At 39.7% G+C, this 25524-nt stretch overlaps 1 protein-coding gene across 3 annotated transcripts in view; it reads right to left on the reverse strand.

Moving 5' to 3' along the window:
* tmem104 (transmembrane protein 104) overlaps positions 1-25524 on the reverse strand; it is a 217116-nt gene that overhangs the window by 127808 nt on the left and 63784 nt on the right. For all 3 annotated transcript variants that reach the window (XM_060844558.1, XM_060844559.1, XM_060844557.1), the window contains exons 6-7: positions 24630-24710; positions 4421-4520 (exon numbers count right to left, since the gene is read on the reverse strand). In XM_060844558.1, the coding sequence (XP_060700541.1) occupies positions 4421-4520; positions 24630-24710 (181 nt within the window). The remainder of the gene's footprint in view (positions 1-4420; positions 4521-24629; positions 24711-25524) is intronic.

Here is a 25524-nt window from a genome sequence, read left to right on the forward strand (position 1 = left end):
GTACTTGACAAACAAAGTAGAAAATTACAGATGAGTAATAATGGATTACTTAAATTTACATATAGACTGGGTAAACAAATGCTGTGCTGGACACATGCCTGGAGTGTACATAAAATGGGTTCCTGGAGCAGTACATTCAAGAATGAAATAAGGATGGGTCTATTTTAGATGGAGCATTGATTAACTAGCCTATTTGTGTGACAATGTGCTGTCGACGAACCTTCAAAAAATTGTGACTAATGACAGAATTTCACATTTAGTTGAACATGACGACTCATTTTGAAATGGGGCTTTGAAATCTGGAGAAGGTAAACTACAAAATTGCAGGATAAGCTACCTATAGTGGAACAAGGAGATGACTTAAATTTAACAGACAGATAATATCACGGTCAACAACAGTATATCTCTCAAAATGCACAAACACTCAATGGGAAAAGTGAATCAACGATGGTTAAGGACCAGACTATTAGATCCAACAAATGGCTTTCCTAAATATTTCATAAAGAAGAGTAAGCCTGAGGATTAGGAGAAACGTAGATGACAAAAGATATCTAAGAAACTGTTCAAGGGAGAAGACTAAAAAAATGCAAGCTAGTGAGAAACAAAAGCAGACTATAAAAGCTTCAGCTACATGCGAAAATAGAGATTAGCTGAGAGTGATCTGGGTCTATTAGAGGAAGTGATAGGAGGATCTGTAGTGGAGATCAAAGTAGTGGATTAATTCTATTACTTTGTAGTAGTCTTCGTAAAAGACAAAAAGTCTCCCAGAAATACCACACAACCAAGGTACTTGAAAAACTGAACAAGTGAAAGAAATTTGTATTGGTGAAGAGATAGTGCTTGATACAAGGTTGATTAGTGCCCTGGATCAGAGGAGCCACAGTCCAGAATCTTGGAGGTGCTAGAGATTATGGGATGCATTGATGTCAGTTATCTTTCAAAATTCTAGATTCTGGAAAATGTTCCTGCAGATTGCAAAGTCTAACTCTACTATTTAACAGAAATAGAGGAAGAATAGAGAACTAAAAACCTGTTCATCTGTTAGCAGTACAAAGAATACAAAAAGGATAACTTGACATCTGGCAGAGTCAACATGGATTAATCAAAGTTAGTGAAGAATGACTTTTAGTCCTTCTTTCTTTCCATTTTGTCTGTGAAATATTGTATGCCCTAAAATATTTAGATTCAAAACTTGGGTGACCAGATCTGTAATAGACTGGAGATCAAAACCCTGGGCGTCTTTTTCTGGTACTAGCTCAACTAGCTTATGATCTGAATGCATAAAACATGCAAAGAGCTTCTAATTTCTCTTACTATTTTTTTTTGTCTGAGTGGACCTTAATCACTTAAGAACTGTCCCCTCCAGTTCTACTGATCTTTGTCCCTGCTACATGTTTGATTGCATGAAGTTATTGACTTAAAATCCTAAACTTCTCTTCATCTGGCATCTCTTTTAGTTTGAAGTCTGATGCAAAGTGATATATTGCCTCTTGCTCTTTCTACACAAATTTAAAATGAAAAAGGTGCAACTATGATAAGTATAGGACAGCTGAGAGACAGGAGAAACCCAGGGTACCCGAGCACAAATTATTAAAAAGGTGCCAGGGCAAGTTTGAGAAATAATTATAAATGAAACAAAATTCTGAGTTTTAGGAAAATGGGTATACATGTAACAATCTTATTCAATGGTGGAGCAGGCTTGAGGGGCCCAAACTATTCCTGTTCCTATTTATGGCCTTAGGATGTACCTTCACAAAAAAAACTGCCTTGGCAGCAACTGAAATATTGTTCAATTCTCAGATCTCATTTCAAAATGAATGTTCTTGCTTTGTAAAGGGTTCAGAAGACTTTGGAGAAAATTATCCCAAGGATGAGGAATGTTAATTATGAGTGTAAATTGGAAAAGCTAGGATTGTAACCCAAACAATTTTCACAGAAGTTCTTTACAAGAATTTTAAATCAAGCCTTTAACAAGGTTCTACATGGTAGACTAATTAATAAAAGCTAGATCACACAGGATACAGGGTGAGCTCTCCAACTGGATACAAAATTGGCTTGACAGTAGGAGACTGAGGGTGGCGACTGGTCGTGTTTCTCAGATCGGTACTGGGTTCATTTTGGTTTGTCATTTACGTAAATAATTTGGCTGAGATTATGGGTGGCATGGTTACCAAGTTTCCAGGTGACACCAAAATCAATGGCATAGTGGGCAGTGAAGGTGATTATCTAAGATTACAAAAGAGATCTTGATCAAATGAGTCAATGGGGTGTGGACTGGCAGATGGAGTTTAATTTAGTACAAGGTATTGCATTTTGATAAGGCAACAAGGACAGGACTTAGACAATGAAAGGCCTTGTTATACAACAGAGACACCGAGGGGTTCAGATACACTACATCACAGGTAGATAGGGTGGTTAAGAAAGCATTTAGCACACCTGCCTTCATTGCTCAGATATTTGAGTAAAAGAGTTGAGACTATATATTGAAACTGTACATGATGTTGGTTAGGGTGAGGTCTGTACTGGAGTAAAGTGTGTAGTGCTGGTCACCCTTTTTTGGAAGGATATTATTAAACTGGAGAGGTTTCAGAAAAGATCTAGCAGGATATTTCCAGAAATGGAGGATTTAAGATATGAAGATAGACTGGAAAGACTGGGACATTTTCCTACTGGAGCAGAAGAGGTTGACTGTCTTTACTAAGGTTTTTAAAACCATGAGGGACATTGGTAAGATGAATGACAAAGGCATTTTCCCCAAGGTACGGCAGTTCAAAACTACTGGGCATATTTTTAAGGAGAGAGGATAAAGGTTTAGAAAGGACATTAGGGGCAACATTTTATTTTATAAAAAAGTGGTTCATGTGTTGAATGAACTGCCAGAAAGTCATGGATGTGGGCACAGTTCCAACATTTTAAATACTTTTGGATAAGTTCAGGAAAAGGAAAGATTTGGAGAGTTATGGGCTAAGCACAAGGACTAGTTTAGTTTGGGGACATGGTCGGCATGGATGCTTGGACCAAACTGTCCGTTTCAATGCCATATGACTATGATTTCTGTTCTTCTCAGGGATGATGGAGTCAAAACTTGGAAAATAAAATTCCAAAATCAAAAGTGGTCCAGATAAATTATTTCCAGGTAAGGACACAAAGTTAAATGACATGAACAAAAGTTTTGGTACAGAGTGTAGGTTAGGTCTTTAATCACTGCCGAACAAGGTTAGTGAATTCAGATTCAAAAGGGAATTGAGTAAGAACCAAAGAAAATAAACTGCTGGGCTACATGGAATGGGGCAGGTTGATTTGCTTCTGCAGAGTCAGCACAGACAGCAGACCGATTTGCCTACTTCAATGCTGTGGTAATTCTGAGATTTATTGGAGGACTCCTATTGGATCTGAATCGAATCACTTAATCAAATAACACCTTGCACATCTTAATTGCATTGCATTTAAAAAGCTTGCCTTTAATCTTTTTTCATCAATCGTCTTAAACTTGGGCCAGTGATCCTCGAGTCACTGGCAATAAATTCTTTTGGTGCTCTAAACTCAATTTGAAACAATTCAATTAAGTATTTCCTCACTATATGTTTGCTCAACAGACCAGAAGAAAAATATTTAGCTTCTCCAGTCAATATGCATGCAGTGCAATCCCTTATTCCTGGTACTACACTCTTTGCTATGGTTTCAGGTTCCTTCTAAAAGGGTGAAGTACAGAATTGGACAGAACATTTCAGCAATGTGTTTTTTTTTAAAAAACAGGTTTAACATTACTTGCTTTTAGTTTTCCTCGTCTTAACCCTTCCAAAATACCACGGTATAATTTCGTCATTCAAAATTAACTGATTTAAATTGTAAATTAAAACTGCTCTGGTATCCTGCTGTTTGTGTACAGGGTAATTAAAATTTGCATTAAATTAATATGGCCAACCAATGTCTTTGGGCTTATGGCACAAATCACACTGGTACAATGAAGTTGCAAATTTTGAACTGAGGAAAGGGACTGTTGATTGACACCAGGTGAGATTACCAACGTTGAATCACGATATTTCTCGTCGTTAACACAAACATTAGATTTAATGAGTCTGGCACATTTTTAACCTTCAGCGACACAAGTGAACAATACCAAGGCAAAACCACGGTTAACGGTTAGGGTTTCAATTTAGCAGCCGCCAACAAATTAGATGCTATTTTGCTGCAATATTGATGAGAAGGAAGTCACAGGAAAACTAAAAAATGAAACTCTGATGGTTATTCTGCTGCTGTCCCGATGATCAATTTTCTTTTTGTCTCTTGTTATTTTGTTGTTTTAGAATAACGGAGATCATTCATCACAAAATTGGACAAACCAACATTCGAGAGGGCAGTAACAATCTCACTGACATTGCAGTTAAATGAAGGGCAAGAGCATCAATTGAGCACTTACCAGACGACTTCAGTGAGGGAATATGGGACAGCAGCTGCGTAGATCGCCAGATCCCCATAGAGGTAGATTATGATGCAGATGTAGAACATGTTGACTCCCACTGTGGGGGAAAGAAACAAAACAAATTAAAGATGATGCAACCCATATGCGTTCTCAAACCTTTGTACAAAGACAGATGCTCTTATCTGCCACCAACTTTATTTTCAGTTATTGGCACCCGATACAGTAGCAAGCGCTGCCAAGACTGACCTGTGCAGCAATCTGTCCTTTTTGTCTTTGTGCTTATTTAAAAGATTAGTCACCAAGGGAACAACAAATGTGAAACATCACTTCATTGCTTTCTTTTTTTCCCCAATCAATTACAAGAAAAATGATGATTTCTTTCAATTATGATTTATTTTCAGGATGTGAGAAAAGACCACATACAAATACACCAAACACCTGACAGGTAAACATGACCACCTAATTAACATTATCTAGGGCGGCATGGTGGCTCAGTGGTTAGCACTGCTGTCTCAACAGCACCAGGGTCCCAGGTTCAATTCCAGCCTTGGGCAACTGTCGGTCTGGGGTTTGCACATTCTTCCTGGGTCTGCGTGGGTTTCCTCCAGGTGCACAGGCTTTTCCCCCCCACAGTCCAAAGATGTGCAGGGCAGGTGAATTAGCCATACTACATTGCCTGAGTGTTAGTGCATGAGTCTGAGGGAAATGGGTCTGGGTGGGTTACTGTTTGGAGGATCGGTGTGAACTTGTTGGGCCGAAGGGCCTGTTTTCACACCATAGGGAATCTAATCTAATCGTTCTAGATTTGATCGTGTGTTGAACTAACCGATCTCAGCCAAGACAATAGTTGAGCACTATGGGTCTTCGTACCCTGGGGTACAAAGCAAAAGCAAGCCTGTCTTCCCATCAACATGTGCTTATCAGAGGACTACTCAAAAAACAAAGTGCCACTGTGATTGCTCTCCCTCTTTAATCAAGCAGGGTTCAGCAATATTATGACATAGCTCTGGATCATCTAGAACATAAACCTGGGCCTCCTAGCCCAAAACTGCAAATACTAGATTCTTAAAATTCATACTCCCGTCAAACACAACCTGATGCACGGAGCTCCAGATGATTTATGGTTTCTAAACAAGTTGTTCAGAGATATGACAACACAAGGCTGGGACAGTTGGGGCATGAGCCCAGGTCTTTTGACTCAAAGATGGGGACATACCACTTTGCCCCAATAGCCTTGGTGAGAAGAGAAAAGCAAGGTTGCCTTGCATTGGCTAGGAATTAAACAGAGGTTCCTTGTTTGGCTTTGTTGAGAATTTTGATTCTGGATAGAATTAGCAGTACATATCCTTATCAACCACCTTTGAGAATAAATTGTAACTTGTCCATTTATTCAAAAAGGTTGCCACAATTCTGAGAATAGGATCATAAAAAGGTAAATATTTATAGGAGAAAAATGTTAGAAAAGCTGAAGACAAAAAAATCTACTCCAAAAGCTGCTTACAAGCACGATCTCAACCAACCATCTGCTGGACTCACAAGCAACACTGGATAATAACAAAGACTTGAGGCAGTGTGGGCATCACTGGCTGAGCCAGCCTAAGGCCTATCCCTGATTGCCTTTGAGAACATGGTGGCAAGCTTTCTTCTTGAACTGTGTCAGTCTATTTGGTGTGGGTAGATCATAGTGCTGTCAGGGAGTTGCAAGATTTTGACCCAATGACATTTGATCTAAGAGTGACCTACTTCTGAATTAGAAATGTTATGGACCAGACCAGGTCCCCTCAAAATATATTAAGATAGTCTAGACCATGACATGTCCTTATTTTCAAGGTAAGCATAAGATGTTGTGTTCCAAGTGCAATTCGATTCGTCAAACTACCAGGCTAGAAACAAAACACTTTTTAAACCATCGAAACACTTCAGTAATATGCGTACTAACGACTACTAATGAAGAGGGACATGAACTTCCACATCCAGCTTAAAGACCCCAGCAACTGAAGGTTAAAGTGAAAAAAATCCTGGATTTGTGGGAGCTTGACCCCACCCATTCAGGTTGCTTCTTTTGTTCCAACATTTTATTTTAAAAACTCAAAGCCTCACAAGCTGTTTACTTACTGGTTTTGGAGCAGACTTCTTGGCATCTCTGCCTCACAATCTTTGTTCAGAAAATAAAACAGGAAAAATTACACCTCAAAGCCACAGTATCATCACAGGAAGGAGGATAGCTCAGAAGAGGAACTTGCAGGTGGTGGTCTTTACACATACTTGTAGCCCTTATCCATCAAGATGGGAGTGATCATGGTTTGGCAGACATCTCAGGTGTCTTGGTGAATTTCTGCAATGTACCTTGCAAATGGCACATATTATTTGACTAAGTAATGGTAGAGGGATTAAATGTTTGTTAACACTATCAACAAATGGACTTCAAGTGTTGTTGAAGCTGTATTCATCCAGGCAAGTGGGGAGTATTCCATTACACTCCTAACTTGTGCTTGGTGGTGTACAGGCTTTGAGTTGTCAGGGGATGAGTTACTCAGTGCAGTTCCTAGATTCTGACTTGTTCTTATATCTGTTGTTATGAAGTTGAAGGCAAGCACTGTATCTTTAAGATAGCACGAATGCTGTTCTGAACAGAGAAATTACAAGCACATGTATGACTAGGCAGCAGTCCCAGAGTGTTCTGAAAAATTGAAAACGTGACATTTGGCTGTGAAATGGATACCTGAGTTTTGATTGCCAATTTGAGAACAATTCAAATTTAACAGTTTAAATTATGCTCCAGTGTACTAAAACCCAGAGTTTGAATTCATTGTTTTGGCAACATTAAACCAATGAGATGATCCGATTTTGAGAGTATAAAAATGAAGGCATTTTGAAAATTAGAGGGAGAGCAACTGCCATCGAGAGACCCAAGAAATTAGCAAACACCCTACCAAAAGGTAGGGTTTCACATGAAACATACTCTCAGTCCAAAGAAAGAAGCTGACCCAGGGAATTCAGCAGCCAGAAGAGTGAAGTCACAGAAACTAACAGCAGCTGTATGGTTTTGAAATTAAGTTGATGTAATTTTAATCAGTGTCTTATTGGAACAGCATATTGTCATAGAATTGGAAGCAGGTAATAAACAGTTAAGAGGAAAGGGGGCCGAGAGTAATGAATAGTTGTTGTTTAATGCTCACTTTTAGAGTTAAAAAATAAACTGATGTTATTTTCTTCAAATAGTGGAATTTGGGAGTTCTCGGTCAATCATATTTTAACAGATAATGAAACAAGGAGTGCTTTTCTGGATGTTTCTTTTAATTAACAGAGGGGCTCACTGCCGTGTCGTAACATAGCCACTATATTTATAAGGCTTGCCCAGTTTAGCACTGCTGCCTCACAGCACCAGGGTCCCAGGTTCGATTCCAGCCTCAGGCGATCGTCTATGTGGAGTTTGCACATTCTCCCAGTGTCTACGTAGGTCTCCTTCCACAATCCAAAGATGTGCAGGAGAGGTAAATTGGCCGTGCTAAATTGCCCACAGTGTTAGATGCATTAGTCAGGGGTAAATGCCGAGAAATAAGTCGGAGTGGGTTACTCTTTGGAGTGTCGGTGTGGGCTTATTGGGCCGAAGGGCCTATTTCCACACTGTAGGCAATCTAATCAGATTCCGGTCAATAGTAACCCTCAGATGCTGATGTTGGGGGATTCAGTTACGGGAATGCAATTGAAAATCAGGGATCAGTGGTAAGATTCTTTTATTGAAGAGAATCATAATCTGGCACTTGTGGTGCAAATAATCACTGCTGCTGGTCAGCTGCAACTTGGATAGTGACCAGGTTTGAACACTAACTATTTCAGTATCATGATGGTCAATGTACAATGCATCGCAAAAATGGTAAGTGAACATCCTCACTTCTGGAGGAAGGTTCATTGATGAAGCAGCTAAGATGGCTGACCTAGAACACAAACTTGAGGAATGCCAGCAGGGAAGGCCTCAAGTAGTGAGGAGTTACCTCCAACTAGCTTTGAGCTACAAGTGACTCCAATTGGCAGAGAGCTTTCCCAGGTTACCATTGACTGCAACTTCACTAAGGCTCCTTGACACCACAATTAAATACAGTCCTGATGGCAAGGGCAGTCACGCTCAGCTCACCTCTGTTGCCCATATTTGAACTACGGTTGTCATGAGGTTAGGAGCGAAGTAACCCTGGCATATTATAAAGTGAGTATCAGTGGACAGGTATTGCTAAGTACTGCTCAATAGCATTGTTGAGGACATCTTCTGTCAATTTACAGATGGTCAAGAGTTGAGTTACAGTAAAAGTTAGACAGCACAGAAAAATACCCTTTAGTCCAACCACATTACCACTCCATACCATCCATAATCCCAACCTAAACTAATTCTATCTACCAGCACTCAGCCCATATACCTCCAAACCTTGCCTGTTCATGGAGTTAACTAAATGTCTTTTAAATATTCTAAGCATACCTGCGTCCACCACTTCCACGCAATTCCACACACGAACCACGGGTTTAAAAAAAAATTGCCCCTCTTCTTTTTGTACCTTTCTCCTCCCAACTTAAAAATGTGACCCCCAGTCTTGAAATGCCCCACACTATGGAAAAGACACTTACTATTTACCTCATCTGTACCTCTTATGATTCTATAAACCCGTCTAAGGTCACCTCTCAACCTCCTAAGCTCCAGTGAAACATTTTCCAGCCTCTCCTCAGAACTCTCCTCCTTCATTTCCAACATCCGCTTCAGTTTCATCTAAACTCTCTCCAGCTTAAAATCTTGCCTGTAACAGCTGATCAGACAATAATTGCTAAGTTGCATGTGTCCCATGTGTGCAGACATACCTAGGTAATGTTTCACATTGGAAGGTAGGTGCCAGTACTGTGGATGTGCTGAAACAGCTTGGATAGGAGTATTGACTTCTGTACAATACTGAGAACATTCTCAGGACTTTGACCTTGCAATGTCAATGCCTCCTACAATTTCTCGATAACACATCGTCCACCTATATCAAGGATCACAGTTTCATGATGTGGAATACAACATGTAGGACTGAGGTAAGGAAACATAGCTTCACTCAAACACTGGCCAACCTGTGGAATTTCTAAATCATAGAAGGCTGGAAAGTCTAGGTTACAACACATTCTACAAAGTTTGTTAAATTGAGATTAAAGCATGAACAGAAAGTGTGAACATGACATAGAGTCAGAGGACCAGCCAAGATTATACAGAATGGTACAGCAGGCTCAACAAGGTTGAAATATCCATTTCTGAAACTGTGGTTCTAGAAATCAAATTGGCTCCAGTCTCATCTTTTGCACTGATGTGTTAGGCTCCCCCTCTCGGAGATGTTGTTTATAGAGCTTGCTACTCTAGTGAGTTGCTCAGTTGTCCACCATCATTCATGACAGCATGTAGCAAGATTGCACAGCTTAGCTAGGACCACATGCTGCTTACACTGTCTAGGATGCAAGTAGTCCCATTTATAGCTTCACCAAGTTGGCACCTCAATTTTATACAACTGGTACTGCCCTGTCAAACTCTCCTGCACAATTTACTCAACAAGGCTGACCCCCTAGCTTGATGGTTGAGAGAGTATGGGGGATATGCTAGACCATGAAGTATAGATTGTGTTCAAGTACAATTTTGCTGCACCATGGCTCAAATTACTTCACAAAAGCCCTGTCTTGAATTGATCTCTCTGTTCAAAGTCTATCCCATTTAGAGTCAGAGAGGTACAGCACGGAAACAGACCCTTCAGTCCAACTCTTCCATGTTGACCAGATAGCCTACATAAATCTAGTCCCATTTGCCAGCACTTGACCCATATCCCTCTCAACCCTTCCTATTCATATACCAATCCTGATGCCTTTTAAATGTTGCAATTGGACCAGCCTCCACGACTTCATCTAGCAGCTCATTCCACACCCACACACCATCCTCTGTGAAAAAGTTGCCCCTAAGGTCCCTTTTCTATCCTGTGCAATGGATATTCTTACCAATACAATGTATCTAAGGTTTTGACCTCAGTGAGACGGTCAAGTAAAGTTAGGCGAAAGTGAGGACTGCAGATGCTGGAGGTCAGTCAAGATTAGAGTGGTGCTGGAAAAGCACAGCAGGTCAGGCAGCATCCAAGCAGGAAAATCAATGTTTCGGGCAAAAGCCCTTCATCAGGAATCAGTTTCCTGATGAAGGGCTTTTGCCCAAAATGTCCATTTCCTGCTCCTCAGATGCTGCCTAACCTGCTAAGCTTTTCCAGTGCCATTCTAATCTTGTCAGGTGAAGTTAAGTCTGAGACAGCTCTCAGACTTTTTGCACAAATCCCCGGATTGGTAAGGATGACTTTGTCGGGTCAACAGGACTGAGTATATTATTGTTATCTCCAACATTTTATTTGATGCCAAGTGGCCTATCCGATTTCATTCTTTTTGAGGTGTTTTAAAAACTATTAACACGACCAAATGGTTTGCTGGGCCATGTCAAAGGAATGTTAAGAGTTCAAACATATTGCCATGCAGTTGAAGTTACATGTAGGCCAGACCAGGTAAGAGGGGCAGTTTGCCTTCCCTAAAGGATAGTGAATCAGATGCGCCCCCACCCCGTCTCCACCACAATCAACAATGGCTTCAGGATTTAAACAGTTAAATTCCAGTTTTTTTAAATTTTAAATCAACTTCGTCACATTAGGATTTGAATCCAGGTCCTCTTGAACACTGCATGGGTTTCTGGATTAGTATTCCAGCGACAAGATTATGACAACTGTGTCTGCTCTAATGCTGCATTTGCTACCCAATTATCTGGTAAGGTTCCATAGTCAAAGCTCATGTGCACACTTGATCCATGTATAGGTACCACCTTGCAATTAAACAAGGGATAGAGTCCAAGGAAAACTTCCACTCTCCATTACAGGCATGCTTCATGGTCATAAATAACATCAATTTCTCGAGTATTGGATTATACGTCAGGAACTAATAACCATGCATCAATCATAGTAACGAACAGAATTTATAATCAAAGAACAAAGAAAAGTTACAGGACAGGAACATGCCCTTTGGCCCTCCAACCCCACGCCGATCCAGATCCTCTAAATCTGTTGCCTATTTTCTAAGGATCTGTTTCCCTCTGCTCTCTGTCCATTCATTTAACTGTCAAGTTACATCTATCGTGCCCAGCTCTGCTGGCAACATATTCTAGGCACCCACCAGCCTCTGCATAAAGATCTTTCCACACATCTCCCTTAACCTTTTCCCCTCCACACCTTGAACTCAAGACTCCTAGTAATCAAATCCACAACTCTGGGGGAAAAAGCTTCTTGCTATCCACACTGTGCCTCTCATGATTTTGTAGACTTCAATCATAACCTCAACCTGCATCTTTCCAATGAAAATAATCCTAATCTACCCAACCTCTTCATAGCTAGCACGCTCCACACCAGCTAACATCCTGGTTAACCTCCTCTGCACCCTCTCCAAGGCATCCACATCCTTTTGCTAACGTGGCCATCAGAATTGCCCGTAGAGTTAGGTAAGGGGTAATATGTAGGGGTATGGGTGGGTTGCGCTTCGGCGGGTCGGTGTGGACTTGTTGGGCCGAAGGGCCTGTTTCCACACTGTAAGTCTAATCTAAAAAAAACTGTATGCAGTATTCCAAATGTCGCCAAACCAAAGTCTTGAACAATTGTAACATGACATGCCACCACTTGCACTCAATACCCAGTCCGATGAAGGAAAGCAGGCCAATGCCTTCTTGACCACTGTCAACCTACATTGCCACCTTAAGGGTACAATGGACCTGAACACTCAGGTCTCTGTGTACATCAATTTTCCAGGACTTTTCCAGTGACCATATAGTTTGGTCTTGAATGGGGTCTTCCAAAATGCATCACCTCGCATTTGCCCAGATTGAAGAACATCTGCCATTTCTCCACCCAACTCTCCAAACTATCTATGTTCTGTTGTATTTTCTGACAGTCCCCTGCACTGCTATTCCACCAATCTTGGTGCCATCTGCAAACTTAGTAATCAACTAGGAGAAAGTGAGGACTGCAAATGCTGGGGATCAGAGCTTAAAAATGTGTTGCTGGAAAAGCACAGCATGTCAGGCAGCATCAAAGGAGAAGGAGAATCGACGTTTCGGGCATAAGCCCTTCTTCAGCTTATGCCCGAAATGTCAATTCTCCTTCTCCTTTGATGCTGCCTGGCCTGCTGCGCTCTTCCAGCAACACATTTTTAAACTTGGTAAAGACACCACCTTTACCTTCCTGCAGATCATTTCTGTATAACACAAATAGTGGTCCCAGCACTAATCCTTGTGGAACACCACTGGATACAGTTCTCTATTTTGAGAATGTTCCTCTTGCCCAACAAGTTCTTTATCGATCTAGATAGTACACTTTCTCCATCAGCCAAGTGTGGGACATCTTATCAAATGCATTACTGAAATCCACATGTGACATTTACAACCCTCAATCGATCAGTTTTGTTGCTTAGAATTACAGAATCCCTACAGTGTGGAAGCAGGCCCTATGTCCTAACAAGATCACACCGAACCTCCAAAGAGTAGCCCACCCAGACCCATTTCTCTACCCTATTAGCAGATATTTACACTGACTAATGCACCTAACCTACACATCCATAAACACTATGAGCAATTTAGCATGGCCAATTCACCTATTGTGGGAGGAGACTGGAGCAGCTAGAGGAAACTCAGGCAGACACAGGGAGAATGTGCCAACTCCACACAGTTGCCCAAGGTTGGAATCGAAACCAGGTCCCTGATGCTGAGAGGCAGTATTGCTAACCACTGTGCCACTCACTCCTCAAAGAATTCTATTAAGTTGGTAAGACATGACCTTTCCTGCACAAAACCATGCTGCATAACACTAATAAGCTCTTTTCCAAAATGGAATCGATTTTGTCCCTCAGTATCTTCTTCAACAGCTTACCTATCACTGATGTTGGGCTCACTGGTCTATAATTACCTGGATTATCCCTGCTACCCTTCCTAAACAAAGTGACATTAGCAATTCATACATCCTCTAGGACCTCACCCATGTTCAAGGGTGCTGGCAAGATCTCTTTTAAGGCCCCAGCTTTATCTTCTCTCATTTCCCTCAGTAACTTGGGATAGATCCCATCCAGACCTGCCTACCTTAATGCCTTTTAGAATATCCAACCCTTCCTCCCTCCTAATCAGGAGGTTAGTAATGTTAGTAATCTTGAACAGGGAACAAGATAGTAACTTGCTATGATTTTGAGAACTCTATCAAAACCTCTATATCACACTGATTTCTTAATATTCACATGACTCACTATCCAGTTCAACTATCAACACATTATACCGCATAAAATCAGTATGAATGGAAAAGTATTTAAAAAGGTTGCTTCAATAAATTGATTTTTTTTTACAAACAAGAAAACAAAATAAACTGCCCTGGTTCTGGTCACAAGACAGTAGATTTTATATGCACTATTCTGATTATTGCCTCCTTATCCCCAAAAGTAATTTCATACTAGCTAGTCATACATAATTTTTGTTTTGTATGGATCTGGAAGGATCTGAAAGGCCTAAATACCTGCTTAAGAACAAGAAACATGTTTAATGTTATGAAGACTTGGTTGCACAAACTGAAGGATATTGTTACAACCTAAGTGGATGATTACAGTGCTGCAATAATTCCATGACTTCATTGTTCGCAATTTAAAAAAGACTTTTTCCTGTTACCAAAATGACCAATTAAGTATCATATCGCTGAGCAGCATTTCCACGCAAAAGGATTACCATCCAAGTTTCTTAGACAATTGATGACTTATCAAGAGAGAAAAAAAATCAATAAAGAAGCAATAATTGGTTCAAGTATATTGCCAGAAATAAGTGTAGTGCTTATGCCTCTCAATATTCTCAAATGACTCCACAAACAGAAAGATAGACTAAGAAAAAACTGACCAATTGGATAATCTTGAACCAAAGATAAAGCCTCAATGCTCCAGAGTCTTCTACACTGATATTCTGACATGATCACTAATCATGCACAGTCGTCTCTCAAGTCTTGTAGTCAATCACTCTTCCAAAACCAAGGTGAGATTTCATCTTGAACTGAACGAGAGTTGTTTTTTTCAGAAATGGGAGAAGTCAACTAGTCCACAACCACCTGCCTAAACTTAGGTTGATAAGATCAGCACATCCCCAAGCCATTAACTCTTGAAAACAGCCCCATTACAAGTCTACAAAGAAAGCAATTATCACCACAGGATTGATAAACAAAGTCACCATGGGACTGCGCACTCAGATGACTGATGGTAGTTTAAGCCAACAGATCACCACATCTCAGGGAAGGGGAGAAGTTAAGGAATGACTCCTCCATCGTAACCTCAGCCAATTCAGGAATAGAACCCAGGCTGTTGGTATTACTCTGCATCACAAACACATCATCCTGTCAACTGAGCTTTAACCAAGAACTGAACTGGCCAACTTACAATTCAAATATTTAATGCAATGTAAAATCAATCATTCATATAAACTATAGAGAAGGAGAGAATGTCAAAGAGGCAAAGTTAAAAACATTATTTGGGATTTTCCAGATTCAGGAATAAGAGTATTTTGTACACAATCTTCCAAGATCAACAAGATTGTTTGGCAGTAGTTTTAAAATAATTACTCCTCAATGCACTAAACTGCTTATCTAACATGGTGAGTGAAAATCAGAGGATAAATTCTGAAACCTCCTATTACTGCAAGGTGTTAAAACAGGGCTGAGATAATGTGATGAAATAGCTGAATAATAATAAAAAAAGATAAATCTTCACTATTCCTTCATTCAACAGTATGCGTGCAGGAATAGAAAGCTGTTGTTCAACTTACTCCATAGCAAAGGACAGAAATAATATCTTGATCATTATGACTTATGGCAAAACAAGTGCCAATATCTATACAGCAGTAAGCCATTCTGTGCAAGGTACATTGTCACCAGAGCACCATAGCAAGAATATGGAATAGATTGCCAAAGAATGATTTTAATATTGAATGCTCTGAAGACAAGAGTTACAACACTTCAGTGAACAAAAATAAACATTTACTTCATGATCAAATGAGGAGATTTTTGGAACATTCCTAAAGACGACATTGGGTAATGAATTTTCTTCTGTGGCTTGAAAAATATCAGTTACAGCAATGTCATACCAACTCTGCTGGACCTCAGTTATGAAGGTTCAAGAACAAATTTGTTTCACTGTCACAGGTGAGCTGTGTCCCCAGTTTAGGAAAGAATAGTTTGTACCAGAACTTCCTTTATTGAAAGTTACAGGATGGAAATGTTATCACTTACACAAGTACTACTATTTATTCTGCCTATAGCTTGATAATTAGATTTAAAATGTAAATCATCCCTTGGACCGGTGCTTCAATTCAAAGGCACCCAACAAACCAATGGATCAAAAGATAGATAGCGGCCATGAGACCTTCTATCAGCCATTCTTTTCCTCATGGGTCAGTTTCATATTGGATAATGCATGGAAGGGAAACAATGCCATTAGAACAAGGGGGCTATTACAAACTATCAAGTTTAAATGAACGCGAAGTGTGAATTATCTCTATCAGTGCAGAGCTAACATGAAGGAATTGAAAACATTGCAGAGGACCGATGCAAAATAATGTTCAAAAACAATTGCACTTTTATTAAAGTGAAGAAAAGTTTCCTTATGTGTGCAACTACAATAGATTTCTGCACCATCGATAACTCAACTCATAGTTGCAATTTGGGAAGGCAAAGGCAGAGTGGTTGGTTCACAAGTGGATGAATTCTCCTGCACAGGTGCTGTGCAGAAAAATGAAAGCACCCAAGGGATCGTGGCAACAAAATGAACAAAACTGCCAAAGTGGAAATGCAACTAATTAGCCAGAGGTTCCATCATTATGGAGGACCAGATTATAGCAATTTATTTGAATTGCACAAAAATAGAATCCACCTAAAGGTTCAGCTATCAACATAAATGTCAACTGAATTAAAATACTTTGGAACTGTATGCTTACTTGGAGCAAATATAGTCACTTCAGCTCCAGCGGAACAGCCAAACTAAAATGGCAATCACCGGCTGTGATGGATAATGACTATGTAGCAGCTCTGAGAAATTACCATTGACTGGAGAGCAAGAAGTCCCTTCCTTTGAGAGAACAAAATAAATTTCAAGAAAAATTGGACAGGATGTAGGAAACAAACTTCAAAAGCACTATGCTAGATTTTAAGAGTTAAATAGGTACAAATGTTAAACAAAGCATCCGAACTCATAAAAAGCACTACAGACTGAATTAACAGCCAAAGATCCATCGCCATTTTACAAATAGGACAAGGGCAATGATCCATCAGCAGAGTTTTTGGTATCTGTTGCATCTGCTAAAGGGAGAAACAAAGTGCTCAGTTTAACATTTTATCTAAAAAAAACAGCACCAGGATTTCTTCAGAATTGTACCTTGCTTTTTGTGCTGAAATCCTTAACAGGCACCTAACTGACAAGCTCCAAACCTCGTCACAAAGTGCTATCCCTCAGTAAGGGCTCAGATGTTATACAAATCATTGCAGTGATTCTAATTGGTTGCACAAAATAACATGCCAGACAGAAAGCAGAATGGAGCAGTGAACACCTCAAAAAGCAAAATACTGCATATGTTGAAAAACAATTAAATATAACAAGAAAACATTGAAAATATTCAGACAACATGCGTATAGAGAGTTAACACATGCTGGTAAACATGCATCAGAACTCTGCAGTGAATAGAGTTTATCAGACTGGAGAGAAATGTACAGTGGTTCCACAAGGAATTAGGATTGGAACTTTATTTATAAACAAAGAGTAAAAAAGCTGGTGCAGGCCTCCTTCAAGGAGAGATGGCAAGAGTTGCTTCAAAAGGCACAAATAGCATGATGAGAGTAAAGAGAGAAACCTGACAGGACAGCAAATAACCAAAGGACAAATGTTAAAGTAATTGGCAAAGAAACAAGGGGAGATACTTCTCCCCTCACATCTAGTTTTGATGATCATATCTGCTGCGTCTGAAGGATTGGCACAAGGTTCAGTTATTTTTACAAGAGAATTGGATAAATATTACAAACAGAAAAAGTTGGAGGCAACAGTTTATGAGCAAAGTAGTGCAGAAAATTGGGTTTTTTTTTAAAGCTTTAGCAAAGTCAGTGTTGAATTGCCTCTTTCTGGACAAGGGCAGTTATTTTAACCTGTACAGATACAATGTGATAGAGCCAAGGAACAGGTGAGATTTCAGTCCAGACTTTCTGGATTACAATACAAGCATAACCATATCCTTAGTCAAGTTTTGCAGTTGTGCTGATCACTTAAAGAGTAATTTCCCACTGTCACAACTGAAACATGACTCACTTCCAAGGCCAAAACAAAGAATTTACTTTACTTTAAACATTGTATCTATGCTGAGAAAATTGACAAGAACAAAAATTCTATTACAGCATTTACGACTAACATTTTAAAGCAGCAGCCTAGATTACCAACTACCATTCAAAATGTGAGGTTGCCGAGCACACGATAAGTATAACCAGATCCTAACTGGGCAAGCAGCAAAAAGAAAACTAGAACAAAAATCAAGAAATCCCAAAGACCAAAACAAAGTGGAGCAAAGGTTCAACCAATCTGAGCCGCCAGAATTCCAAGCCACAATTAGAAAGACAGACATGAAAGGACTTCGCAAAAGGAGCAGTTAAATATTTTGGCCTTTAGCATTTTGAAAAGATATTAATTTTATGTTGTTTTAACTCCAACTGTATCATCTAATTTCTTATTTGTTGAGAAGCTCTTTGACTGAATAGTTAGTGTCACTGGGAACCCTCTAATGTTCAAAAATGGTTCAAGACATCAAGTTATTCTAAGCAACTAAAATCAAAGTAATAATTTGGAAACACACCATCTTTTTTTAAATCTTTTCATGGATGAGGGCATTGCCGTGCTGATTGACAATTAGCCAGAAATGATGGTGTTGATCCAGCAGCTTCAAAAGCAACAGTCCCTGGGTCGTCGGGGCTCCCAGTGATGTTCAGGGGAGAGTTCCAGAATGTTGACGCTGACAGTTAAACTGTGATAAATACTTGCAAGTCAGGATGGTGAGTAGCTTCGAAATGATCTTGCAGTGGAGGTATTCCCATGTATCTGCTGCTATCGTCCATCTATGTGGTGTTACAGGTTGCAGGTTTGGAAGGTGCTGTCTAAAAGAGTCTTGGTAAATTACGAAGAGGTGCATCTTGTAGATTGTGCTGGCACCATATCAGTGAAGGAGGAAACAAATGTGGAAGATGGTAGATTGAGTGCCCATCAAATGGGCCTGGTTTGTTCCAGATGCATCAAATGCACATGTTGTTGGAGCCAAACCAACCCAGGCTAGTATTTCCTGAACTCTCCTCATTTGTGACTTGTCAAGAATGCTTATCATGTACGTGGATGAGCTACTGGTCACAAAATTCCCAGCCTTTGAGCTCATTTTGGTCATTGGCTGGCACTTTGGTCACAAGGATTACTTCCCACTTCCCGGCCTAGATGCCGTCCAGGTCTTGCTGCACATAGACAGAGACTGCTTCAGAATCAGATGATTTGTAAATGGTGTTGAACATTAAGCAATCATCATTTGATGTCCCCCATCTGACTTTATGAAGAAGGGAAGGCAAAAGTAGCTGAAGATGGTTGGAATCACGACACTATCCTGGAGAACTTATGCAGTATGTCCTACCTTCAACATCATCTTTTGTGCTGGGTATGACTCAAGCCACAGACAACTTGCCCAGTTCCCACTGTCTCCTTGATGCCAAATTGGTACAAATGTTGACATTTTGTCAAGAGCAGTCCAGTAATTCTTAGCTCACTTCTGGACATCGGCTCTCTTGACAATGTTTAGACCAAGGTTAAACTAAGTTTGAGTTTTGTTGTAGTCGGTCAGCTCCAACCTGTGTCAATATATTCCTTCAAAAAGAACATGGGATCATTGAAACAACAACAGTAAAGGAACTTGAAAACTGGAATTAAAACTTGGTGCCAAAAAGGCATAGAAGTTCTATGTAGAGCAGAAACAATTTGCATATCAGTAGCACAGGAGAAGGGACAAGGGATGCAGTAAAGATAAAGTTGTTCTGTGGTTCCTTTATAATAGCAAAACTGCACAGAAACTAAAATGCTAAATACCACCGTGCACACAATGTCACGTCAGGACATACACAGACAAATTTCAACATAAGCAGGCAGACACCAGTGTTGTAGCTGCACTGGAACAGCTTGGCTAGGGGTACAACTAGCTTTGGAGCATGTCTTCAGTACTCTAACTATAGCCCAGATCTCATCATGACTTACTCAAATTAGCTTAAGACTGGCACCTGTGATGCTGGGTACTTCGGTCAGCACCCAAGTGGATTAGCGACTTGGAACCTCTGAAGACTGATACAGATTTTACAGCCTTTTATGTTGCCTTGCTCTGTGGGGATTCATGCTGATGAGGATATTTGTGTAGTCTCCTGATGAAATAATTGTCCACCACCAATCAACACTGGATATGGCGGGACTACAGAACTAAAATCTGCTGGCAGTGGGATCATTCACATGTTTATCACATGCTATTTGGCAAGCACTTAAACCTGTATTCTAACTTTTCCAGGTTGATATCATATCATTAGATGATACCTGGTGCTGCTCTGAATATGCCTTTTACACCCTTCATTTAGCCAGGGTTACAAACATAAGTAGGCCACTTAGCACCTCAAACACTCTCCTCCATTTGCTCAGATCATAGCTGGCCTTCATATTCCACACTTGTGATAACGCTTCACTCATTCGCTTAAAAATCTATCCATCTCCCCCTTGAAAATATTTTACAATTTTATTTCCAAAGCCTTTCAAAACAGTAAAGCATTCAAATACTCGTGATTCTCACTGTTCCAAACAGTAGGCCTAACATGGTGGTGCCAGTCTCAAGAGGTCACAAATAGAAATTGCTATCTTCAGATGAAGGGGTCAGGTGGACGAGGGTCATGCTTGAGCCCCATTTTGTATCCAAGGTCTTCATTTTGGCACTTCATTAACACTTTTGTTCTCAGAAATTGTCTGGACAAACTTGTAGTGATATCCTTTCACACTCACCCCAGTGACAGAACACTGCCACGAATTGGGAGGGTCGAAAAAAACGCAAGCGCAATTACTGTGTGACACAAAGTGTTATGAAGTCGAAAGCATGTACGGTCCCTTAAAAGGCAGAGAGGGTGTTTTTCTGAGCTGAGAGATTTTGACAGCACGTGTATGACTAGCTGACAGAGTCACAAAGAGTAATGAAAATTGAAAGCTTGGGTTGGGTTGTTTTTTTTGAAGTTAAGTCAATCCGATTTGAATTTAACCAGTTTATTTAAAATATGCCCAGGATATCAAAAACAAATTGAATTTAAATTTGATTATATTGACAACATTGGACCAATGAGATAGCATGAGTAATGGGATTTATAAAGCTATGAAAGCTATTAAAGCAAATTTTGAAAATTGCTCAGAGCTAACTGCCTATTTAACATGAAAAGCTCTCAAAGAAACCTCGAAAATGACACCACTTAAAGTAACAAGACATTTGATAGCTAAAAATACTCAGTACGAAGTAAGAAGACGATCCAGAAGCAAACAGCAGATTTGAGAAAGAAAATAAAAGGAAGGCTGAAGGAAGAGAAGACCATCTGAGTGGACTTAGGGGCTGTGTTAATTTACAGTTTTAATTGAGTCATTGGAAAAGCATATTGAGTGTGTTGCGGTCAGCTAAGGTTTAGTGGTTAATTAGGGGAAACTTACGTTAACATTCACTGTTAGGTCAAATAAATAGTTTTTTTTGTAAAGACAGTGAAAATCAGGAATCTTCTCTCATCCACACATTTTTAAACAGATTACGAGTTGAGGTGATCTTATCTGAGTGTTTTAGTTCAGTTAGCAGAGGGGTTCAAACTCTACGTCCTAACAGTGGGCAATACTCAACATAGACAATTTTTCAAAATAGTAATGGTTGACAGGAGTGACATCTATGAATGGTGAAAGCTGGCTTAAAGGATTTGAGACTATCATTGCACCACCTCACCAGGCTGTAATAGCAACAGCCACAGTCCAGAACATGCCTAAGCTGCCAGTTTCCTGAAATTGGAGAATGCCTGCTGCAAATTCATCAAGGTCAAAATCAGATAAGACAATTGAACAGTGGAACTGCAACACCTTTATGAAAGGTATGGATAACAATGCATCTACATTATGCCTACTGGCTCTCCATGTCTTAGCCATTTTATCACACTACTTATGAGTCTAATCTTTTTCATGTCTATGAAGGCAAATTGAACTTCTGCGAGTCACTCAAATACTATTATGTTTACATACAAACGATAGCATACACACTTCACAGTAAAAAAAACCTAATATTTCAACCGAGTATAGTCAAACAAAAACTGACAAGCCACAGGAGATAGTGAGACTGGAAATGTAGTCCAAAGATGTAACATTTTGAAGAACAAGATATTAAGGAAAGGAATACTTGTGCTTAGGATCCAAACCGTGAAAGGAACAACTGAATATTGTGGGGACAAAAAAAAAGGATTTTGGAGGGTTTCAGAGTTACAGTTAAGCAAAGCCACAAAGGGAATGGCAGAGATAAGAACTTTGACACCTCAACTTTTAACAGGTTTAGTTAATGTGTCAGGGATAAATATGTCAGAACATGTAGTTGAACTCAAAATACAGGCAATACAATTCTGGAGTCTGCATTCAAAGAGAGTACAATCTGGGAGGAAATCCAGCCAAACAGAAATAGTCAAGTCCGTAGCAAAAAGATAGATAAGAACTTCAGTTGAGTTAAGGGGGTAAACAACAACCAATATTAGTGATCACTGTTTGGAGAAGGTATGGGGTTGACAGTTCTAGGTCTAAGTAGAAAAAAGGCTATAGCTTAGTTCACCCTTATTTAGTGAGGGCAAAAAAAACACTGAACTTTGGCTTTAATGTTTGATTGTAGGAAATTGCTGCTCATCCAAATGTTATTGCCTCACAACCAATATTCTTGTTTAAATTGATTGACCATTTGTTGGCCTCGAGAAGGTTGCCTTCTTGACTTGTAATCCAGGTGGTTGAGCATAGTTCCTGAAATGATTCCACACATGGTCTTATGACAGCAAAACAGCCATTCACCTATACTATTATATATTTTGCATAATGACAGTTCACTTGAGGTTTTAACATAATAGGCCACATCAAGTTAAACAAAAATAAACTTGTGGTCTACAACAGCTCATTGAAAACTGATCAACTGGGAAAGCCTTTTACAAGAATATAAACTAAGTCACAGTCAGCTACACAGTCTGCCTGTATTCATTGCTCAAACTGGCTGTTCTGAATAGAAATATATTAGGATGCAACATACAGAACAAGTGAACTACACTCAAACTTCCCATTAGCTTTTTGCTAGCTCTTTCACTTTAAATGTTTAAACCGCCAGTTGGGTGTGTTATATTTGCTCAGCTTTATGAACTGGCTACATGACTTGAGAATTCAAACAACCCTTCCATCTGATAAGAAGCAAAAGTACTCTGAAGCAGGTTGTACATTATTGAACCTTAGAGGTAGAAGAGCTCAAGTTTTGTTAGTGATAAGGGAGTTAACAGCCAACTGTCAGCTTTATCATCATTGCTCAAACCAGACTCAAGTTCAGAACATTTAGTGCAGTTGAGGACAGAAATCCTGAAATTGCAGGATGGTACTCATCTTCTAGCACAGCTTGCAATATAAATGTTTTCCAATGCAACAAAAAGTAAGAACTTCAGTTTTTCCCTACACTACACACCATTATAACATCTTAGGGATCTACACCTTAAGTCAACTGGATCTAAGTTGGCTTCGTTTTTAAGGTGTGATCAATGAACAGATCAATGAGAAACAAATTCTATACTCAGTGCTGTTAAATTAAAGTTTAATTTAAATAGTGTATTTTTAAAGATGCTCGCAATTATTTTAGTTTTGACCTTCATCCCAGTTGTTTGATGCATTTTCTAATGATTTTACTTTACAGCCTTTTAATCATGTTTGTCAGACTCCACTCATTGGCAGCTTGGACTCAAATTCTTTGCAAACAAATCACAAGGTCTCAGCCAAATTTGGGTCAGCCCTTCTAACACCACTGACAAAATCTGGCTAAATACCTCCAATATATGGAAAAGTTTGCAATTTTATTTAGCATTGCATCATATCAGGCTTCCAAAATCAAAGCTAACACAAAATACATATTATTCCCATATTAAAGACTAGTTTTGTAACCTTTCTTTTAAATCACCAGACATTTATAGCATAGTGTGTCAGCTCCAGGGAACTACATTTCTACTACCCTTTCCTGACATGGCCAATTAAAAAGTACAAACCAAAAAGTTTGCTGGTCAAACATCTTCAGTTACTCCCATGAGGTTCCCTCTGCCCTAACATCAGAAAGGGGAACATTTGCTGATAATTTCCGCAGTGCTAAGCACGGTTTGTGATTCCTCAGATATTGAAGCAGTCCATATCCAATGAAACAAGACTTTGACGACATCCAGGCTTGGGCTGACAAACAGCAATTAACATTTATACCACACAAATGCCAGACTACGACCACCTCACATAACAGAGAATCTAATCACCATTCATTGACATCACCATCACTGAATCGCCCACTATAAGCATCCAGGGGGTTACCATTGACAGAAACGGAACTGGACTAGCCATGTAAATACTATGGCTAAGATCTACAAGACTAGGAATCCTACAGCAAACAACTCCACTCTTGACTCCACAAGGCTTGTCCACAATCTACAAGACAATTCAAGAACGCAATGGAATACTGCCCACTTACCTGGATTAGCACAGTTCGAACAACACTAGGGGCTCAACATCTTTTTGGCCTGGATGATAACTGGCAGTTTGCCGTAAGAGACCTTCAATCTGAAATATGAGCTCAAACTGTCCCAAGACACAGTAATCAAATCTCTGGGTCAGTACAATGTAATCAGAGACAGTAATTTGGTCTCATTCTTCATAAGTTTGAGGGCTGAGGTGAATTGCCACATATCCACCAGCACAGAGACAAGCTAATGCAGTACCAATAGTTCTATTATTTAAACATGTAGTAAACAATGGTTATTTGTAAAATAAATCTAAGTGAAAGGCTTACCTTTATTGAAAAACATGGAAGCCATCTGACCCATTTCTACTCGCTCCACAATGTCAAAAGCATCATACGTGCTGGTCCTTTCTAGGCATAAAACAGTCAATAGAATTGTAAGTGCATATACTCCAGTAGTGGAACGGACATACAATTTTTTAAAAAATGAATCAACCATTCTCATTTTTATTCCAAGACTGGATTCTGCTGCGGTTCAACTCATTTCATGGTTGGTTGCATTACCAATCCTCGTGCTTTGCATGATGACAGCTCATTTTTTGATTACTCCTGCCTTTATTCTTTTGTTTTGTCCTCTCCTATAATTTTTTCACACCTCTGGACTCAATTACAAAAGTCACATTTCAAATATTTCCTGGTATGGAAAAACCTAAGGTACTAACTTGGTTTCTCTCTCCACTCATTACTACCTTACTTGCTGTGTTTCTAACCACTGCTTTTGTTAATGGAAATGATTATTCAATACACTGTTGCAATCTTACAAATCCAATTAAACAATGGTCAAACTCTCATGTCTCATCAAATTGGTCTACATATTGAAACACTAAACAAAATCCAAAATATCTTCAAGTTTCACAAATGCTCCAAAATCTGAAATTTACTATGCAAAGTCTTGCAAACATGGGCAGCACGGTGGTTCAGTGGTTAGCACTGCGGTTCAGTGGTTAGCACTGCTGCCTCACAATGCCAGGGACCCGGATTCAATTCTAGCCTTGGGCGACTGTGTGGAGTTTGCACATTGTCCTAGTGTCTGCGTGCGTTTCCTCCAGGTGCTCTGGTTTCCTCTCAGTCAAAAGATGTGCAGGTCAGGTGAAGTGATCGTGCTAAATTGCCCATAGAGCTAGGTGCATTAGTCAGAGGGAAATGGGTCTGGGTGGGTTAATCT

Source organism: Hemiscyllium ocellatum, chromosome 25 (genome assembly GCF_020745735.1).
Source record: "Hemiscyllium ocellatum isolate sHemOce1 chromosome 25, sHemOce1.pat.X.cur, whole genome shotgun sequence".
Classification (NCBI taxonomy): Eukaryota; Metazoa; Chordata; class Chondrichthyes; order Orectolobiformes; family Hemiscylliidae; genus Hemiscyllium; species Hemiscyllium ocellatum.